General features: G+C 40.2%; 1 protein-coding gene across 4 annotated transcripts in view; it reads left to right on the top strand.

Annotated features, from left to right (window-relative positions):
• The window catches only part of NXPH1 (neurexophilin 1), a 197,285-nt gene extending 178,239 nt beyond the window's left edge, over window positions 1-19,046 (top strand). For all 4 annotated transcript variants that reach the window (XM_060782191.2, XM_060782192.2, XM_067470287.1 and 1 more), the window contains exon 3: window positions 18,168-19,046. In XM_060782191.2, the coding sequence (XP_060638174.1) occupies window positions 18,168-18,929 (762 nt within the window). In that variant the 3' untranslated portion in view covers window positions 18,930-19,046. The remainder of the gene's footprint in view (window positions 1-18,167) is intronic.
• The last annotated feature ends 815 nt before the right edge of the window (window positions 19,047-19,861 follow it).

Below are 19,861 nucleotides of genomic sequence, written 5' to 3'. Positions count from 1 at the left end.
TTTTCTCCACATTCTTTTTTCATCCCTTCAAGCTTAGTTTATAGTCTCTGACGGGATTCTCTCTATGCTATCTGCCAAAACATCTGTTCCTTTACTGAATAAAAAGCTTCCTTTTTCCAGAAGGTGTCATGCAGGTCTACAAAAACTATAAACCTTTCTTTTTCTACATGACTTTGCCAATGTTAGACTCAAGCTGAGAAGCTTTACAGCCCTTTCCTGTCGGGTCTCATTTTTCATTATATCTAATTCAACACAATTTATTGGGGCAAGAAGGGGGGCACAGAATGACTTTGCTGGGTTTTGAATCTGCAGCTCACTCCATTTTAATGCTCAACCTTGGTTATTCATAGTTTCTATTTTTAAGACTGGACCAGTTCCCTGCATGATTAATCAAAGTGGATTTTTATTACCATTTTAAGGATCAGTTTGATCATGAAATAGACAAATGCAAATTTCTAAATACTAAAAGCCCTTATCATTGGGTGTTTTAGAGACACATGTGCAAAAACGTGCCACTTTGACAGTTGATTTCATTCTCAGGGAGACTTGTTTCCCCACCATCTAATTACTTTCCTACTGCTGTGAAACAGGGCTCTAGGAACATGAAGCCATTGTGCATGAAACAGACCTGGAAGAAAACTTTCCACCATTGTTACAGAGACCTTCCTGCACAGAAAATATCTCAAATTGTAAAGATGCTCACCTATTTAAAATTCTTCTCATCAGGGTTTTCCGGCTATCAAGAAATATGTTTTTGAAACATTACTTTAACATTTTTGAATATTTTTTTCTGTTTGTAGTGTAGTATGAAAGTAAGAATTAGATTTATTTTGAAATGTCTTCCTTCGGGGGTGGGGTGGGGGCAGGGGATGCACATCTACACATGCCATTTAATCTGTGATCTGAAGCCGCAATACTCCAATCTGGCCCCAGTGGCAGCTGCACTGTTCATCTTTGCCCCACAATGGCAGTGAGGTGGAATCTATACTGTCCAGTGGGACTGAAACTGTTACAATCTCACTGGATGGTCACCTTACCTTGGATGTCCCTGTTGCCACTGCTAGACTGTCATGGAGCTCTGGAGTGTTGCCAAGAACCTTTGCTAACATTGCCTAAGGCCAGGGACTCCTTCCTTTTTTCTGGTCTGCAAAAGCATTCACCAACAGCCAAGGTCTCTGTGGCTTTCTGCTGTGGTGATAGAGAGGTGACACAGGTCTGATCCATCCTCTGTCCCCTGTGCCATGTACATCTTGATTCTACTCCTGGTTGAAATGGACCACTGTAGACAAGCCAAGGGTTTCCCATAGGCTTTTAGACAGACACCATGAGAACACAGTGCTAGACCAGAGAAGTATTTTACTGTTGTGTTATCACAACAAGGATAATTATTGTTGAAGGCTTTCATGGCCAGAATCACTTCGTTGCTGTGAGTTTTCTGTATGGCCATGTTCCAGAAGCATTCTCTCCTGATGTTTCATATGCATCTATGGCAGGCTTCCTCAGAGGTTGTGAGGTTCTGTTGGAAACTAGGCAAGTAGAGTTAATATATCTGTGGAATGTCCAGGATGGGAGAAAGAACTTGTGTCTGCTAGAGGTATGTATGAATGTTGCAATTTGCCTCTTTGATTAACATTTAATGGCCTGCAGTTTCAAGACCTGACTGGCTGCCCCCACTTTGGACATTCCACAGATATATAAACCACACTTACTTAGTTTCCAACAGATCTCTCAACCTCTGAGGATGCCTGCCATAGATGAGGGTGAAACATCAGGAGAGAATGCTTCTGGAACATGGCCATACAGCCCGGAAAACTCACAGCAACCCAGGATAATTATTTAGTTCACTTCTCTAAATGGTTTAGTGGGTGAATGCACTTATGCCATAGTCTGTAAATCTCTGGCTCAACATAATATCACATAGGCTAAGGCTCTTAGATGTTTGTCTGTGCCTAATAACAACCTTCCTCCACCCCTATTCTATTATAGTGTGTGTGTGTGTGTGTCATGCTACTTCTAATGTGGATTAGGGAGGTAATAACAATATTTCAGTAACAATAGGTATTGGCTAGAAGATTCCAGATCAATTTACTGAATTTCTGTTTCTGGTTTTAGCACTTTGTAGCTAAAGTAACTCCACTGAAATCAAACAAACTGCATTTATAAATCTTTTCTAATGAGGCAGTGCTGCAAATAGAAATGTCTTCTCTCTAGTGACCAAAACTGTAATCTGAGAAGTATTTACACCATAAAATGTCTGTGTGGGATGTTGAAGAGTTGTAATTTCAGGAAACAAATCCATAGGTTAAAAAGCAGCTATAATATAGCTGATTGTTTCCTGTCAAGCCACAAGCACTTGCATATTTTAAAAGCAATCACTGATATACAACATCAGAACTCATATTCTGAGAAGCATCATTTTTCTGTCTGTTTGTCCTTTCTCTCTTTCTATTTTTCTCTCTCTTTCTGTCTATGGCTTAATCTACAGTGCCAAATAATTCAGTTTGAACAGCATTATATGGTCAGTGTAGACCCATATAATGCAGTTCAATGCAGTTCAAATTACATTATATGGCAGTATTGATCCAGCCTATCACTCATAAGCTTTATATTAAAATATAAAGGACTAAGTCCAAGCAGTAGACATGCAAATAAATCGTATCCCATTGTAAGTTGGAACAAATTTGTTAGTTTTGTACTTATGATGTGATATTTGACTTGTACGTGCAGTCCATGCCCAAAATTAAAAATTGAAATTTAAGATGCCTTTGTTTTTTAAGTTTTGATTTCTTTGTAAGTCTGTGTGATGCAGTTAAAATTCACAGAGCAACCAAGCTCTGCTGAGAGGTGAAGCCAAACTGTTGGCATGCCTCTCAGCCAATCAGGGCTGATGGAGGGGAGATTTTTGTTCCTGGGTTATAAATGTAATTTTCTAATTGGTTCTATCATAAAAAGACAGGAAAAGCTTATTAAACTGAAAAAAACTTTGCAGGAGGAACATTGTCCTAAAGCACATTTTGCTCTAATATCTTGTAGTGTCTCCACCAATTTAACATAGCTACCCCATAGCTACTGTTTCAGTGTAGCTTGATTGGGAGAAATATTTGGAAGTGGAACTCACCTTCCTCCTCCTCCTCCTCCTCCTCCTCCTCCTCCTCCTCTTCCTCCTCCTCCTCCTTTGGCTGGATGGACATCTGTTGGAGGTGCTGTGATTGTGATTTTGCTGCATGACAGAAAAAAGGGGTTGGACTGGATGCCCTTTGGGGTCCCTTCCAGCTGTATGATTCTACCATATTTCTGAAAGTGGGGGGGGGGGGGGGGATGATCCACTGTTCTCTTGCCTCATTGTGTAGAAAATTCAAGAAGATAGTTCTAGTGTTTTTTTTAATGTTTATAAAAACTTTGAAAATTTGCCCAAATTCCTCACATAAGTGAAAATTTGTCCAAATTCCTCGCATAAGAGCTAACAGTGGTAAATGTGTTCTACCATTTTCTGCTTTATAGAAGCAAATAGATTGTTTGATATTTGGGGCTCGGACTCAAACTGTGCCTTACAATTAAGTTTGCTGCAGAAGTCACCTGTCCTTTATGATTAGGCAAGCTGAAAAAAGTCATTATTTTGAGTGGGAATACTTCGTATAGCAGCAATTTTGTAATGGTGCCCATGATAGTTTCCCAGATACTCCAACAAGTTGGTGAACGTTAGTTCACAGTAGTAAAGATATTATGTCTCTTCTTCCAGTTACCTTTCAGCAAGTTACAAAAAATTGCAAAAGATCAGTCAAATTTTAATTCAGTTCTTGCATTTTGTTTCAGTTGTAGAAACATGATGTCAGTTGGGTTCATTACTGGATATAGATTTATTTTGAATGTGTGGAAGACTCACAGGAATGGGATGTATTCTTGCAAATTCTTGTCATGTTTCTGGACAGCCCCACATTGCCATATGGAACCACCCTGCCCTGAACCTCAGAGTTACATTTAATGCTGCTTAAGATTTTCAACGGAGATGGGGATTCCTAGTCATAAAACTGCAGTTGGTATTCACACACTCTCATAGATAAAACTTGACAACTCTGCATGCAGCCCAAAATGGATCTGGATATTTGAACAGCCTCCCTCAACTCCTGTGTCAATGCCCCAAGGCCCTTCTATTCATCTACTTTAAATTAATGATCTCACTGATGGCACTAGCAATTGAACCAGGGCTCTCCTGAGCCAAGCACTTTCATACTGAATTTGATTAATTCTGACGAGTATTAATTCTCACTGTTAATTAGGTAGAGCGCTGCTGTAAAAAGGATATAGCATGTTGTATAAAAGCAAGCACCATGTAGCTGATATGTCATCTTCTGTTGGATATAAATGGAAGTATATACATTAGAGGTGTTCCGTGCATATACATGAAATATATGATGGGGTTCAGTGTGTGCAGTGATTAGAGCTCTTGATTGGGATTTGGGATGTTCAGATTGAAGTCCCTACTAAACCTTTAAATTCACCATGTGACTTAGGTCAGTCAACGCTTTTTCTATGGCTTACCTCATCGTTTTGGTGAACAGGAGAAAAGATGGAATGAAAGACTGGATACAGTCCTTAATTTCTTAGAATGACATGGAATACATGCAGTATGTGGTACTCTTTCCTCTTTCAGTATTGTGTAATGGAGCCCCCGGTGGCGCAGTGGATTAAACCCCTGTGCTGGTAGGACTGAAGACCGACAGGTCGCAGGTTCGAATCCGGGGAGAGGCGGATGAGCTCCCTCTATCAACTCCAGCTCCTTATGCAGGGACATCAGAGAAACCTCCCACAAGGATGATAAAAACATCAAATCATCCTGGTGTCCCCTGGGCAACATCCTCGCAGATGGCCAATTCTCTCACACCAGAAGCGACTTGCAGTTTCTCAAGTCACTCCTGACACGACAAAAAAAGTATTGTGTAATTACTAAAAATTTGCTAATTTATTGTAAGCATCATATTTGGGCTTTTTCTTTTTTCCATCAAAGTTAGGATTTCACACTTACACACAAGGCAGAATATGTATGTGTGTGTTTCATGTTCAAACTTGACATTTCAGAGAACTCATAGACTTACATGCAAGTTGCATTAATCTCTGTCTCATGGGCTAGAAATGCCTTTGATTATCAGTTAGAGCTCCATATTTAGACTACATGTACCATAGACTCACCACACTTTGGTTGTGCTGTTCAAAATTGCCAAGCACTCCCTTCAGGTTTCAGTTGTAAAATATATGGGGGTATTTTACCAAACCATTTAAGGATAATCTACTCTAAAAAGTTACAGCATCTTCCCAAGACATGCCTCATCATTACACAATGGGACTCTTGGTTTGATGCCCGATATGCTCCTTCATCTCTTTGCTCACCTTCCTTAGATTCTGAGCTATCTTATGAGAAGGTAAAAGGAAAAGAGGGGAGGAAAGAACATCAAAGATATAATGCAAGAACAAAGATACTATTATCCCTGAAGCAACTCTTATCTCTTTCAAAGTAGTATTTTGACATTGTACAGTGCTCCATTCTGTACTGTGAGGTTTGTGTTATAGCCTTAATGCATCAAGAGGCAAATTTACTTTGGATTCTGTGGCTTTGACGCAAGCTCTGTGAACAGGGATTCAGGTCTTCTTATTTCAAGGGGTGCATTTCTGAAAATGGTGATACGTGCAAGTATATGTCCTGGAATATAAAATTCTAAATCCTATTTTGATCATCAGTAGAGTGGATTCAGTAAACTCATGAAATTTAGCTACATATTTATTTATTTACTATATTCATATTCTGCCTTTCTCTACCTTGAAGGGGACTCAAGGCGGCTTTCAGATAGGCAAAAATTCAATGCCTTAATCATAGTATACAATTAAAATACATTAAAATTAAAATCAACATTAAATACATTAAAACATTATAAAACATTATTATCATTATAAACCACACAATCCGCAATCATAGTCCAGGTCCTTCTGATAGTTGTTGACTCATAATTCAATAAGTGATTGAATTTATTTATTCTAGTTGGGATTGATCATTAGAATGAATGGAGCTCCTGGTGGCGCAGTGGGTTAAACCCCCGTGCCAGCAGGACTGAAGACCAACAGGTCGCAGGTTCGAATCCGGGGAGAGGCGGATGAACTCCCTCTATCAACCCCAGCTCCTCATGCGAGGACATGAGAGAAGCCTCCCACAAGGATGATAAAAACATCAAAAATCATCCGGGCATCCCCTAGGCAACGTCCTTGCAGAAGGCCAATTCTCTCACACCAGAAGCGACTTGTAGTTTCTCAAATCACTCCTGACACGACAAAAAAAAAATTAGAATGAAAGTCTGTCCTAATTATGTGGCTAGGATTGAGGGTAAAATAAGGACATTGCTCCTCCAAATGACAATTTTGTCATCCCCCCCCCAAAGAAATCCATTTACTCCCCAAATTTCTAACATTGCATGGAATGAAACATCAACATTTTTGTGCATTTAGATTTTTTTCTATTTTCTGTGTGCACATCTCTTGGTAATTTTGTCTGCTGTTTTCTTACACTCTATGTCTAATGTTCAGTTGAAGTTTTAATATACTAAGGTTTACTATGGTCATGTAATGTGTTCCCTTGCTGCTCTTGAGCCTCCTCACTCTTAGTTTAAATTTCCCTTTGATTTCTCAGATCTTGTGGAAGAGGTCTCTTTGAAGACTAATGGGCAAGACTCTCCCCATGTCCTGAATTTTTTGTTTGTTATTTTTGTTGTGGTGGAAGTTTATTTAAGAAAATGTTTTATGATCTCAAATATCTCTCTCTCTCTCTCTATCTCTCTATCTCTCTATCTATTTATCATCTTCTAATCACACACACACACATGTTGCCTTGAATCCCCAAATGGGGAAAAGTTGGGATATTTTGTTTATTTATTTATTCATTTGCCATGCTTGCACCCCACCCGTCTCTACCTCAACAGGGGGACTCAAGGCGGCTTATAGTGGCACACACATTGTGCCTTAGCAACAATTACCTCAACAACAATTACCTAAACATTTCAAATATTGCAACATATTAAGAGTTAAAACAGATTAAAATTAAAAACTATTGATGCTGCTGCTGCTAACTTTTTCACTAGATCTACATCCTTTTATGAATTGTATGAATATTTTTGCAATTGCACTGAGTTTCTCTCATGAAGAAAAACACGAGGAAGGAAGGAAGGGAGGGAGGGAGGGAGGGAGGGAGGGAGGGAGGAAGTAAGTTAGGTCCCATAATTTACATTTGGCTCTTTATACATTTGTACCTAGAGATGCCGATGTCCAGAGGACCATAAATAGCATATAGATTTTAATCCCAAATTGAGATAAATAATCCGAAGCATCGAACCCTCTCTCCAGAATTGGTTCATCATGTTGGATAACTCTTTTAAAGTTCAGACTGATACTGAAGTAGATTTTGGTCTGACATTGGAGCTATCAGCTTCCAGTATTATTATGATTGCTTGAGAGCTACCTAACATAAGATCTAGCTTGCATAACCATGGAAACATTAACATGACTGCATTTTAAAGATAATACTGTTATTCCTTACATTGAGCAGAGTTCCTATTTGGGGCTGGGATGAGATCATTTCCTAGATTTCTGCTGAGTGTTTGGTTTGACTCTCATATGAAAAAGGGCATCTTTTTAAACAAACGGCATATGTAAAGTGGAGCACGGGGGAGATTTTGATTAAAATGTTGCTCAGTGGCCTTTCAGGCACATTCAAAAATTATTTAATATTCTTTTCTGCGCATACATGGGAAATGGCAAAGGCAATATTAATAAAAGAAGGCTTATAGGGGTGTAGAATCAGAGTACTAGCTCCTTGACAAAAGTTATTTACCTAGCTAGAGTTTCATTTCAAAATGAAAAGAAACTCTGTGATGCCCATATTATACAGAGGCCTTAAAACTCTGTTAGACATTTTAACTCACTCTAATTTATTCCAGGAAACTTTAATCCCCTGCAGAATGGAAACTGCTGTGAATTTTTCAGAAGTCATAATCATCTACCAAATTGAAGAAGGAGGAAGAGGAGGAGGAGGAATAAGGGGGGAAAGTCTGTAATGATGACATTGGCACTGGATTTCAGGAGTTTAGTCTAAATTCTTCCCAAAAATGTAAATCAGAGGGTAAGAGTTAATCGGATATTTCATATAGTTAACATTTCAATCCTCTTCCAAATCTTTATAAATTCACTTGCATCACTGCCATTAGACACATTCTGACTGAGCAGTTCCCAGACATCTAAAGCAAAATGTTGCAAAGAAGCACAATCGGAGAATCTGCTCTCCGTCTTGTAGCTCATTTGGTATTTTGATCACATCATCTGCAGCACCTAACAGTATAATGCATTCCAAATTGAAAGGAAAGTGAGCTGTTTGACATGTTATAACTATATTATCTGTCATGGTATGGTAGCAGACTCACAGAAAAGATGAAATAAAAACAACTATTCCCCAGAACCACAACACAGAGAACCCAAGCTCCATTTGAACGGAACGGTTGCCTTCCTGGATGGATCAGAATGAATCTCATATAACCCATCATTCAGTTTCAAAAGAAATTGTCTTCATTTAGTAGAGCAACTGATAGAGAAATATCGCACATATGCAGCCTCTGAATGTAGAAGTGTCGTTCCACTTATCTTGGTTACAAGATATCAGCAAGTGGAACCTGCAATGAAATGTTACAGTGGAAAATGACACCAATTTCTCCTAGCCATGTCCTTTACCACATTAATTCATTTTACCGCCACCCTGATTTTACATTTTTCTATGGAATGTATAGTCAGTGTGGTTGCCATTAAGCAACACTGTTAAAGGGTAAAGGTTTTCCCCTGACATTGTCCAGTTGTGTCCAACTCTGGGTGTTGGTGCTCATCTCCATTTCTAAGCCGAAGAGATGCCGTTGTCCGTAAACACCTCCAAGGCCATGTAGTCAGCATGACTGCATAGCGCACTGTTACCTTCCTGCCAAAGTGGTACCTATTGATCTACTCACATTTGCATGTTTTCAAACTGCTAGGTTGGCAGAAGCTGGGACTAACAGCAGGAGCTCACCCTGCTCCCTGGATTTGAACCGGCGACCTTTCAGTCAGAAAGTTCAGCAACTCAATAGTTTAACCCACTGCACCACCAGGGGTTCCTAAGCAACATGATTGAATTTTGGGAGTGCACTCCAATTAGGATTTTCTCCCCCAAATCTTTCTTGCAATTCTGCAAAGCTTGTATTGATTTCACCATCTGGTGTGAGCAATGATGCTATTGTTTTTTTTATATGAACATTTGCTTTCTGAGTTTGAGTTTGCTATTATTATATATAACAGGTTTTTCTTTCATGAATTCTTTTTAGTTTTGCTCTTGAAGTGTGCCATTAGGTGACCATGAATTTAATAATTAAATTATGCACAGGGTGGCCAATGGATCTGCTGCAGTAGGTTTGGTAAAGCCAATAACAACATGAATAATAATAATAATAATTTCTCACCCACTTCTCCCCATGACTTGAAGTGGGGTACAACACAGATTAAAATACAATATATAACAAAAATACGTAAAACCATTTAAGACACGTTAGTAAAAAACAGACACATATAATACACACACCATTGCACATTAAAATCATCCATAAATCAACTTTAAGAAGTCAATTTAAAATTCATAGTCTAAAATCAACTGCGTAAATCCACCCAAAGAGACCAATTTTTAATGTTTTTAAAAATCTGGACATCATGTTTAGTTACTGAATAGCTTCTGACAGGTCTAGGGGGTGGCAAATGAAAAGTCTTCTGAGTGACAGTTACCAGTTTAGTCCTGGCTGATTAAAGTAAATGTCACCAGAGGACCTTAGTGTTGGATTGTATAGCAGGAAGTGATCCTGCAGGCAACCTGGACCCAACCATGTAGTGATTTGAAGTTAATAACCAGCACTTTGTACTTTACCTGGAAACTAATTGGCAACCATTGGAGTTATAACCTATATTTACCATGATTAGAGCTGAATGCCTTTCTTTCTCCCCTTCAACTCAGTGCAACTGTCCTCTCAAGGGTGTCCCTGAAATTGTGTCTGTTTGTTGTATTATATTATATAGAGTCTCCCAAGGAGGCTGATTTTAGAGGCTATCCCTAAAATCCAAAAGTGTAACTCATGACCTCATCATACAGGGCTAAAATCGGTGGCATATGCCGATGTAGCCTTGGTTACCTATGGAGCCAGCTGGCTCCCATCAGATGACATCATGCTGGCTCTGTGCAGCATGCTGTTGTACCAACATGGGACTCTTCCTATGTGGCCATCTAATTTATAGGGGAGGGGGAGCTATATGCATCACATTCTCTCATGCCTCCCCTATGTTATCGCCCTTCCAGCAATGCAAGGCATGGGGTGCCAGATTCCCCATGCTCCATGGCGAGGCAGAGTACTACTGCTTCCTGCCACCGGCTGTCTGATGAAGGCATAAGAATGGTTAAGGTGTTGTTGAAGGTTTTCATAGCCAGAACTACTAGGTTGCTATGAGTTTTTTGGGCTATATGGCCATGTTCCAGTATGTGGCCATACAGCCCGAAAAACTTACAGCAACCTTAAGAATGTCGAAGGCTTTCATGGCTGGAATCACTCAGTTCTTGTGGGTTTTTTCGGGCTATATGGCCATGTTCTAGAGGCATTTCTCCTGATGTTTTGCCTGCATCTATGGCAAGCATCCTCAGAGGTGAGGTCTGACCTCACCTCTGAGGATGCTTGCCATAGATGCAGGCGAAACATCAGGAGAAATGCCTGTAGAACATGGCCATATAGCCCGAAAAAACCCACAAGAACTGACCTTAAGAATGGTTATACCATATAACGTAGTTTGAACAGCATTGAACTGCATTATGTGGTCAGCATAGAACAGTGTAGAATAAGCCGAAGTCTCATCTCCAAATCTACTGTAATAGCCAAAAGATGCATTGAACAATGAGGCCAGGGGAAGCTGATCGCATGTCAATTGGGATGCAGGAGAATGAGATAGCCAGATTCCTCTCATCTGTGATTTCCAGCTTACAACTATTGCAGGTCCCTGTTACAGAGCAGCTCACTGGTGGGAGGGGACTGAAAAGGTATTTCGTTGCACCCCGATCATTTTCACAATAGACCTCTATTGCTCGATGTTCAGGTAGTAGGGAGCATTTGTGATAATGGCTGGGGTGTTATGGTCATGTATCTGAAACGTTGCTGAATATAGAGCAGTTACAAATATATAACTCTAGATTCCAAATCTATACATACAATGTAGGATGCCAGCTTGCCTGGTTTAATTCCAAGACCAATCGTTTCAGTTTCTTTTGGGGTTCTGGAGGTGAATTCTGACTAATACTGGCATTCATTTAGAATTTTTACATTAATGAAAATGGTAGTTTAATGTCTAGTTGTTTAAACGAGCAACAGTGTTCCAGAGGTAGGAATCACTCCTGCATCATCTGCAGTAAAGAATGATGAGAAGATCAGAATTAATTTAGCTTGCTGGCAAATTCACATCATCCTTCAGTTCACTTACGTTATGCCATGTCATTATTCAACCAGATACAGTTCTGTTCTGCTGAAAGAGCTTTCTGCATTTTGATGCACTCCTGTTATTCTCGGTTTTAATCTGCCCCAGTCCACATGGTCAATGGACAAGAATAACAGGGCCTGGCTGCAAAAAGGGCAGTGAGTAGCATGTTTGTGTTTGTGTAGTTACAAGAAGACAAAGGACTCCACTGCCTGTGATGGCAAAAAGTGGTATTTTTTATCTCTGATTTGTGGCTTGTTATCTAAAATCAGTATTTTCACAGTATGGATCAAATGTCAATAATGTAATTGTACACTTTGAAATATAGATAGTCATCATGGCTAAATCTATACCCACACTGTAAGAAGACTCCAAAAATGGAGATAATTGTAGCAGAGGAGGAGATGGAGTGTAATGTTCATAGAGTTGTGCAATGCCATCTAGTGAATTGCAATGTCAAATACACCTGCAAACTTGCAGGTAGAATATATAATGTGTATGAATTTACAATGCATGTTCATGCAACATGCACATCAGTTTTTATTTCTGCAGCCTGGAATTGAATTTAGTCATTTTGAACTGGTCAAAAATACCCAATTTACTTCCCTAGAAGAATGAGTGCACTCAAGGCACTAACAGGATGGCAACCTGTCCTGATCCATATTAGCAAACCTGTCTTAGCTATTTTCAAGGAGCCCCCAGTGGCACAATGGGTTAAAACCTTGTGCCAACAGGATTACTGACCAAAAGGTTGGTGGTTCGAATCCAGGGAGCAGGGTGAGCTCCCATCTGTCAGCTCCAGCTTCTAATACAGGAACATGAGATAACCCCCCCCCCCACGGGATGGTAAAACATCCAGGTGTCCCTTGGGTAACATCCTTGCAGGTGTCCAATTTTCTCACACCAGAAGCAACTTGCAGTTGCTCAAGTCGCTCGTGTCACGAAAAAAAGGTATTTTCATCTCCATATGGAATAGGTCTTTGGTAGAACTAATAGTAGTCAATTCCTCACTCAAGACCAAGCTCCCACAGGATGTTTTGCCTGGATTAATTCACAATATTTTATTTCTGAAAAATTTCCCCACATCCCTGTTATTGAGATTGTGGTTAAGAGCAGAGAAAAAGATCCTCTACAGAGGATGGCAGATGATATAACCATCCGTGCTAACCAAAGCCTTGAATCCGCTTAGTGACATATATGTGCATAAATGTGTCTTATGAATGTACATGCTTCATTTTAGGTGGAGTGCAAGTTATTGTTCTGTAGCTTTTTTGGGATGTGTTCAAAACTCTTTCCCACCTCAATCTAGCCCTGGAAAAGTATTCTGCTGGTTACTGATATGGAGGAGAGAGAGCAGGGAGGCAATTTAACTGATATAGTCCAAGGTGGGTACATGTCAACTGTGAATGCACTCTGTTTCCCCTTTGAGCCAAGACAAGCCAGTTAATTGATTCCTGAGTTGCTTCCCAACTCTCATGTGACGTAATCCCATGGACAAGAGGGAAGGGGGCAGGGGAAGTGGAGGAAAGTGTCCTTAATAGTTGGGATATGACCTACCCTGGTAAGATCTGTCTTCAGGGATGGCCAGCGATCCTATCACATTTCCCTGCTTTCCTCCGCTTCCTACCATTGTCTTCTATCAGGACTCAGGGATACATCAGCTTCTTAAAAACAGACTTTTCTCTCTGTCTTTTCATGCTGGTGTGACAGATTTCACATGATGCGTGACATGATGCACAGACTTCCAGTGGCTGTGCATCATGGGAAGAGTAGTGTTGGACTCCATTATGCCAGTATATGAAGACAGTGAGAAAATGGGGGAAATTTAAGGTGTGATAAGGTCCTTAGATCCCCACAGTAAGCAACAACACCGGTCATGGCCCTTGCTGAAGCTGGATTGCCCAGCCCCTTGTACTCTATATGTATACTCTAAATGTATTCTATAGAAGACATTTGAAGGGGTGGGCACAGAGCTGTAAAACAGATGCACTTTATACCCTGCCTGGCTGATGCAGGGTGTTGGCTAAAGGATCCTGGAGCTATATCCCTGCAAGCCCTGATTATACTACACCAGTGATTCCCTAATATTAGGTCTCCGGCTGTTCTGGACTTCAACTGCCTGAAATCCCAGTCAGATTGGTCAATGGTCATGAATTATGGGAGCTAAAGTCAAAAACATCTGGAAGACTAAGGTTCGGGAAGTACTACATTACATAAATAAGTAAAATGAAAAGTTTTCAGGAAAGAGGACTTTGCTATTATTCTGGAATTTTTAAAAGCACATCTGATCTTTAGCATTTGAAATTTCAGTAAGCAGTGCTTCATATTTGTAAAGGGTGCCTTTCAAATAAATTATTCTTCTCTTAGTAGTCTCAGGGGGTGTGCTGGCAGGCTAATGCTCATGAAAACACACACCTAATGAAGTCAGTTGTCACTTGGAAAATGTCTCCAGCTTGTAAAGGGATGCGACATCCAGACGGGAGTCTTCTTTTCAAGATGTACAAAACTAGACAGACGGATCAATTCCCTAATCATGAAAACATACTCTGTCTTCTTAATATGCCCTTGGGCAAATTACACTCAGTCAAAATGCTGCTCCAAATAACAAACTATTGAACAGTGATTTTTCATTATTGATGGAACATGGGTCACCAAGTGAGAGAGTTACCAGATCATCTGCCTTGAGGCAATTGTCTCTGGCCACATTTTCAAAACTGCCAGGTACCCTGATCCTGAATATATAGGATGTTGTAGTGGCACATTGTGTACTGAGTACCAGCAAATATCTGGAAGAGGAAGGCAGGCTCATTTTGCTGTGTAGTTATAAGCAAATTCTAGTGCCATTGTGATAGTTTACTCAAAGGATCTCCATAGTATTTGTAAGAGGTTTAAGGGTGTGGGTTGGTGAATTATCCCTTTCAGTCTGCTGCAGCTCTATCCCAGCATACCACCATCTATGCCACAAAAGAGAAAATGTGACTTCCACTCCTAAAGAATGTATACAGTAATGAAAACAGCACAGTCACTGCTTTCTTTATAACACAATCAAGCATCACATAGAAATTTGCTGCCTTGTGTAAAATCTCCTCCTTTGTATGTTTTTAAACAGAGGCTGGGTGCCATCTGGCAGGAGTGCTTTGATTATTTATTCCCATGTGGCAAGGGGTTGAACAGGATGATCATTGTGGTTTCTTTCAGCTCTATGATCTAAATTATTAGTGTTGTAATTGTGGGAGAACTGGAAGAGAGGCCACATGTGCTTTCACACTCGTGTTTACAGTCCAAGCACATATCACCAGTCAAAGCAGAGTCCTACAATGTCAGGAAATTTGGGAGATCACTTTTCTAACTGTGAGATACATGCATACAGAGCTGTGCAAGAATGCAGGTTGCAGGATAAAGATAGTTTGCTTGTTCAGAACTGTGCAGCTGTGCAGAGTGGAAAATAGTCCTCCCTCCCCACCATCAGTAAGAGTTATAATACAGTACTGCTAATTAGTGCATGGAAGTCAGAAAAGTGGCCTCAAGGGATAGGATAAACACCCAGATCATTAAAGGAGAAATAATGTCAGGACAATGGCTGGGGAACATATGTGCTGTGCAAGCGAGCAATGTGTTAAAGTACTGGCACAAAACTCTAGTGGAGATTGTTCCAGAGCTGACGTTTACAATAGGCAGTTTGCATTCTCCAGATGTATCATTCCATCAAGAGTGCATCTACACTGTAGTATTAATGCAGTCTGATAACATTTTAACTGGTATGGTTCAGTGCTTTGAAATCGTGGGAGTCAGGCATGTAGCCGGGGGGGGGGGGGGGGTGGCTTGAGGGGCTTCAGCCCCCCCCCCCGAAATTCTCATGGTTGTCCGCGAGAAGGCCTTACTGGTGCATTATTTAAACTGTTATGTTTATTCATATCATGATGTAATCACCATACTCAATATATCCCACATGCATGGGGGTATTGGGGTAACAATACAAAAGGTTTGCTAGGGTAGACCCTCTTTCACTCAGACTCAGCCCCTCCCCCCACCGAATCAAACTAACCCCCCCCCCCCAATCAAAATCCTGGCTACGGGCCTGGTGGGAGTTGTATTTTACAAGGTCTTTGGCTTTCTCTGCCAATGAATGCTTATGTCTCGCCCAAACGAGAAATCCAGAATGCCATAGCACTGAGCCAAACTGATATACTGCCGTGTAGATGCACCCCAAGACTCTTCCCCTTCCCCCAAATCTTAAATGCATGACTCTGAGATTGGTTTCATAAATGCACCAGTGTTGCCATTTAAAGTTATCTTTCTGGTGTTCCATCCCATAACAGACGGAATTTGTTGTTTAATTGTGGGCGGCTCAGCACATTCTGACAGTTGGCTTAGTGGTGACATGAAAGAGAGATGCAGTATATTTTTGAAGGGCAACAGAACACCCTGAAATGGCTACTGGGCATTTCTGTTCTTTTGGCAGTAGTAGGGATTTGTTAAGTGGCCATTTAATGGCCCAGGTTCATATTCTGCTCATCGATTCATTCAAGACCGGCACATTTCACTTTTAAAGCCCCCTTCTCCCTCCTAATTTGCTCCTGCTCCCAATATGCTGCTTAAGAATTATATTCTAAGTCTTCCCTCCTCTCACTGTGACATCTTCATTGCTGCTTCATTAACTGGTGCACCATCGGTGCATTTCATTATAGTGTCTCTCGTCACTCACTGTGCTGATCTTAGATGCAGATACAAACCAGCTATCAAATGCTAGGTGGTATTTATCTTCCTCGCAATTTCAAAAGAAGGGGAAATTGGCTAAATCATCCCAGGGGCAAACATACCCATATTTGTCTCTCTCCATCATCCTGTTCCCTCCAGCAGCTGGAAGGATATTTAGTTGAGAACAGTTGTGGGGCTCTGTATGCCTGTGTGTTTTAATCATCCTGAAAAGATTCCAGGTTTTTGAGACAGTCCATATCGCATCTCTTTGGGAAAGAAAGATCTGATCTGAAGCAGTTCTCAGTGAAGCAGCCAACAAATAAGTTGAGCAATTGCCAGTGAAGGAAAAGATCTGTTTGCTTACAAAGGTCTTGGCATTTTCAGAAAACAGGCCTCTTTGAAATGCTTTTTCCTCAAAGAAAGGAAGAGGCTCTGTGAGCAAGTAGGGATGTGAAAATCAATCAGTTTTATTTTTCCTTGTGTTTCTCAGAAACCTACTGGCATTTTCTTCTTCCATCCCAGTTTGGCATTGGGCTATGAAGCTCTTCCTGCTGCTAAAATTCATAACACACTCCCCTCCCATTATACACATTTTAACCAATTTTTCTCATGTACACATTTTCTATACTTTTCTCTCATGGACCATAGCAAATCTAGCCCTTTTAAAGATGTACACATTTCAATTGCATACATTTCTTCCTCATTAAAATGCGGCTTGATTTCCAAGACAAGATGCACTTCATCTTGCTGTTAGTTTCAGAAAAGTGGATCTTTTCACAAGGAAATTTTATACAGAAAATACTTTGTTTCCATTTCTTATTAGTAAGCAGAATGAGGGGAGGAAATTATAAATACTTATATTCTAACTTTGACCAAAGTAACCCTCTGCATCCTTAGATTAGCTCACCTAATAACCTATACAACTGGTTTCCAACTATAACATAGCTACACAATATAACTCCTGCTAGGTTCAGTAAGACATATTTTTTGCAGGTAAAAGGCTATGAACTCAAGGGGATATCTGGTTCCTTGTTTTCCTTGGAACAATGTTTTAAACCTTCTTTATGGAACAAAACTCTTAACTCCTTGTGTCTTGAAGTTATATGTTGACTTATGGTGATCCTATGAATGCCATATAAAACATATGCTGTGAGTTTTCTGGGCTGTATGGCCATGTTCCAGAAGCATTCTCTCCTGATGTTTCACTCACATCTATGGCAGACATCCTCAGAGGTTGAGAGGATCTGAAATGTCTTCCATAGATGTGGGTGAAACATCAGGAGAGAATGCTTCTGGAACATGGCCGTACAGCCCAGAAAACTCACATCAATCCAGTGTTTTCAGCCATGAAAGCCTTCAACAGCACATTCATACTTCTTTCTTTTTTTTGGCAAGGAGTACTCAGAGATGGGTTTGTTGGTTCCTTCTTCTCAAATATGAAGAAAGAGAAAGAAGATGGGACACATGTGTGTCAGCATGGCTCATTCTTTAAAATTTGTCTGACTAGATCAGAGATTTCTGGTTGAGAAGGCATGAAGGTGGTGATAAGTGTAGTGATGCCAAGGTACCAGGTAATTTGAGGTAAAAATTGTCTTGGAAAGATTTGACTAAAGAAAAGTGGTCTCAAACCTTTAAAATATGAGAAAGGAAGGTATTTTATGTTCTGTTTAGTGTTGATAGCTCAAGTTGGATGTGATTTCAAAGATTAACAGAATGTGTGGATCGTCCTATGCAAAAGAAGACTCATTCTTAATATTTCTGCGATGTTGATATATAGTGCTCCTTTTTTGTTGTTCATCTATCTTTTTATCAGTAATAAATGCTCTAAAATTTATTGGAATCTACAGTCTGTTTGAACACAATGAAATGCACATCCATTTCTAAACTGGTCTTTTCTTTTTATCTTCTTGCAGGTTACATGTGCAAATTTAACCAGTGGTGGGAAATCAGAGATACTAAAAACAGGCAGTTCCAAATCCACACTAAAACACATATGGACAGAAAGCAGTAAAGACTTGTCTATCAGCCGGCTGCTATCACAGACTTTTCGTGGCAAAGAGAATGATACGGATTTGAGCCTGAGGTATGATGCCCCAGAAACATATTCTGAGCAAGATCTCTGGGACTGGTTGAGGAACTCCACAGACCTTCAAGAACCTCGTCCCAGAGCAAAGAGACGGCCGATTGTCAAGACTGGGAAATTTAAGAAAATGTTTGGCTGGGGGGATTTTCATTCCAACATCAAGACAGTCAAACTAAACCTGTTGATAACCGGGAAAATAGTTGATCATGGCAATGGGACGTTCAGTGTTTACTTCAGGCATAATTCAACTGGCCAAGGGAATGTATCAGTGAGCTTGGTCCCTCCGACCAAAATCGTGGAGTTTGACTTGGCACAACAAACAGTGATTGATGCCAAAGATTCCAAGTCCTTCAACTGCCGCATTGAATACGAGAAGGTGGACAAGGCCACCAAGAACACTCTCTGCAACTACGACCCTTCAAAAACATGTTATCAGGAGCAGACCCAAAGTCACGTCTCATGGCTTTGCTCCAAGCCCTTTAAAGTAATCTGTATTTACATTTCCTTTTATAGTACAGATTATAAACTAGTACAGAAGGTGTGTCCTGATTACAACTACCACAGTGACACGCCTTACTTCCCCTCAGGTTGAAGTGGGCCATGTGTCTGAGACTGGACCCTGAGGAACAAACAAATTAATAATAATAATTAATAATAATAATTTAAAAAAGAATAAAAGAGGTCATACGACAGGGCTATTACCTCAAAGAAGAAGGCCACATCTCTTGCCTGGAATGTGTCTACGCTCTGCTGCTGATGTCAACTGGCTGCAAATATGTTAGTGGAAACCAATTTAATGTCATTTCTGCCCAGTCAGCTCCATGTATCTCAGCCCAGTTGCAAATCACTATGGATTTTAACTAATGCCGCACACGGTTTCTCTCTCTATCTCCTTCCTCCTCTTTGCAGCTTGCATCTATTGAGATTCCTGTTAAGAGGGTTTTCATTGTCTGATGTATAATGTTTCAGGATAACCTATCATCAAGCAAAAAGGATTAACTAGACAGAGAATGGTTTCTTAACATAGACTGTTATGGAAATCTCCTTTTTAAGTCTCGAATACATGATAATCAATAATCCCCACTCATGCATTCTATCATTTGGAGTAGCTGTACTGGTAAATAATACTGTGTAGGAGTAAATGCTTGTTAAAATGGGGGCGGGGGGATTGTGTGTCTAGAGTTCAGTATTTCTCTTTATATGAACACAACAAAGTATCGTGACTTTTCTCCAGCACACAGTGGGCACATTCAAGGTTGTGTAAGGTGGTCCTTTTTCTGCTGAGGAAGCCTGTGAACTAATAAAGATGAGCAAACATTTGGAATTTACACGTGAACAGATCTTCTGCTTTTGTAGTTGGGTACTCATCACTGCAAACATGTAGAGTCGACCGAGCCCAACCAAGATGCCCTTCAGTCATCGTGTAAGAAAGAAAAAAAAATGCTCACTAGACAACATGTAAGTTGTAAGTGTCTGTCTTATCTTTATTACACAATATTGTAACAAATTCAATATCCTAGTCTT

The sequence above is a fragment of the Anolis sagrei genome, chromosome 6, assembly GCF_037176765.1.
Source record: "Anolis sagrei isolate rAnoSag1 chromosome 6, rAnoSag1.mat, whole genome shotgun sequence".
NCBI lineage: Eukaryota > Metazoa > Chordata > Lepidosauria > Squamata > Dactyloidae > Anolis > Anolis sagrei.
Note: the sequence above shows the minus strand (reverse complement) of the source record. Positions and strands in the feature narration are given on the sequence as shown.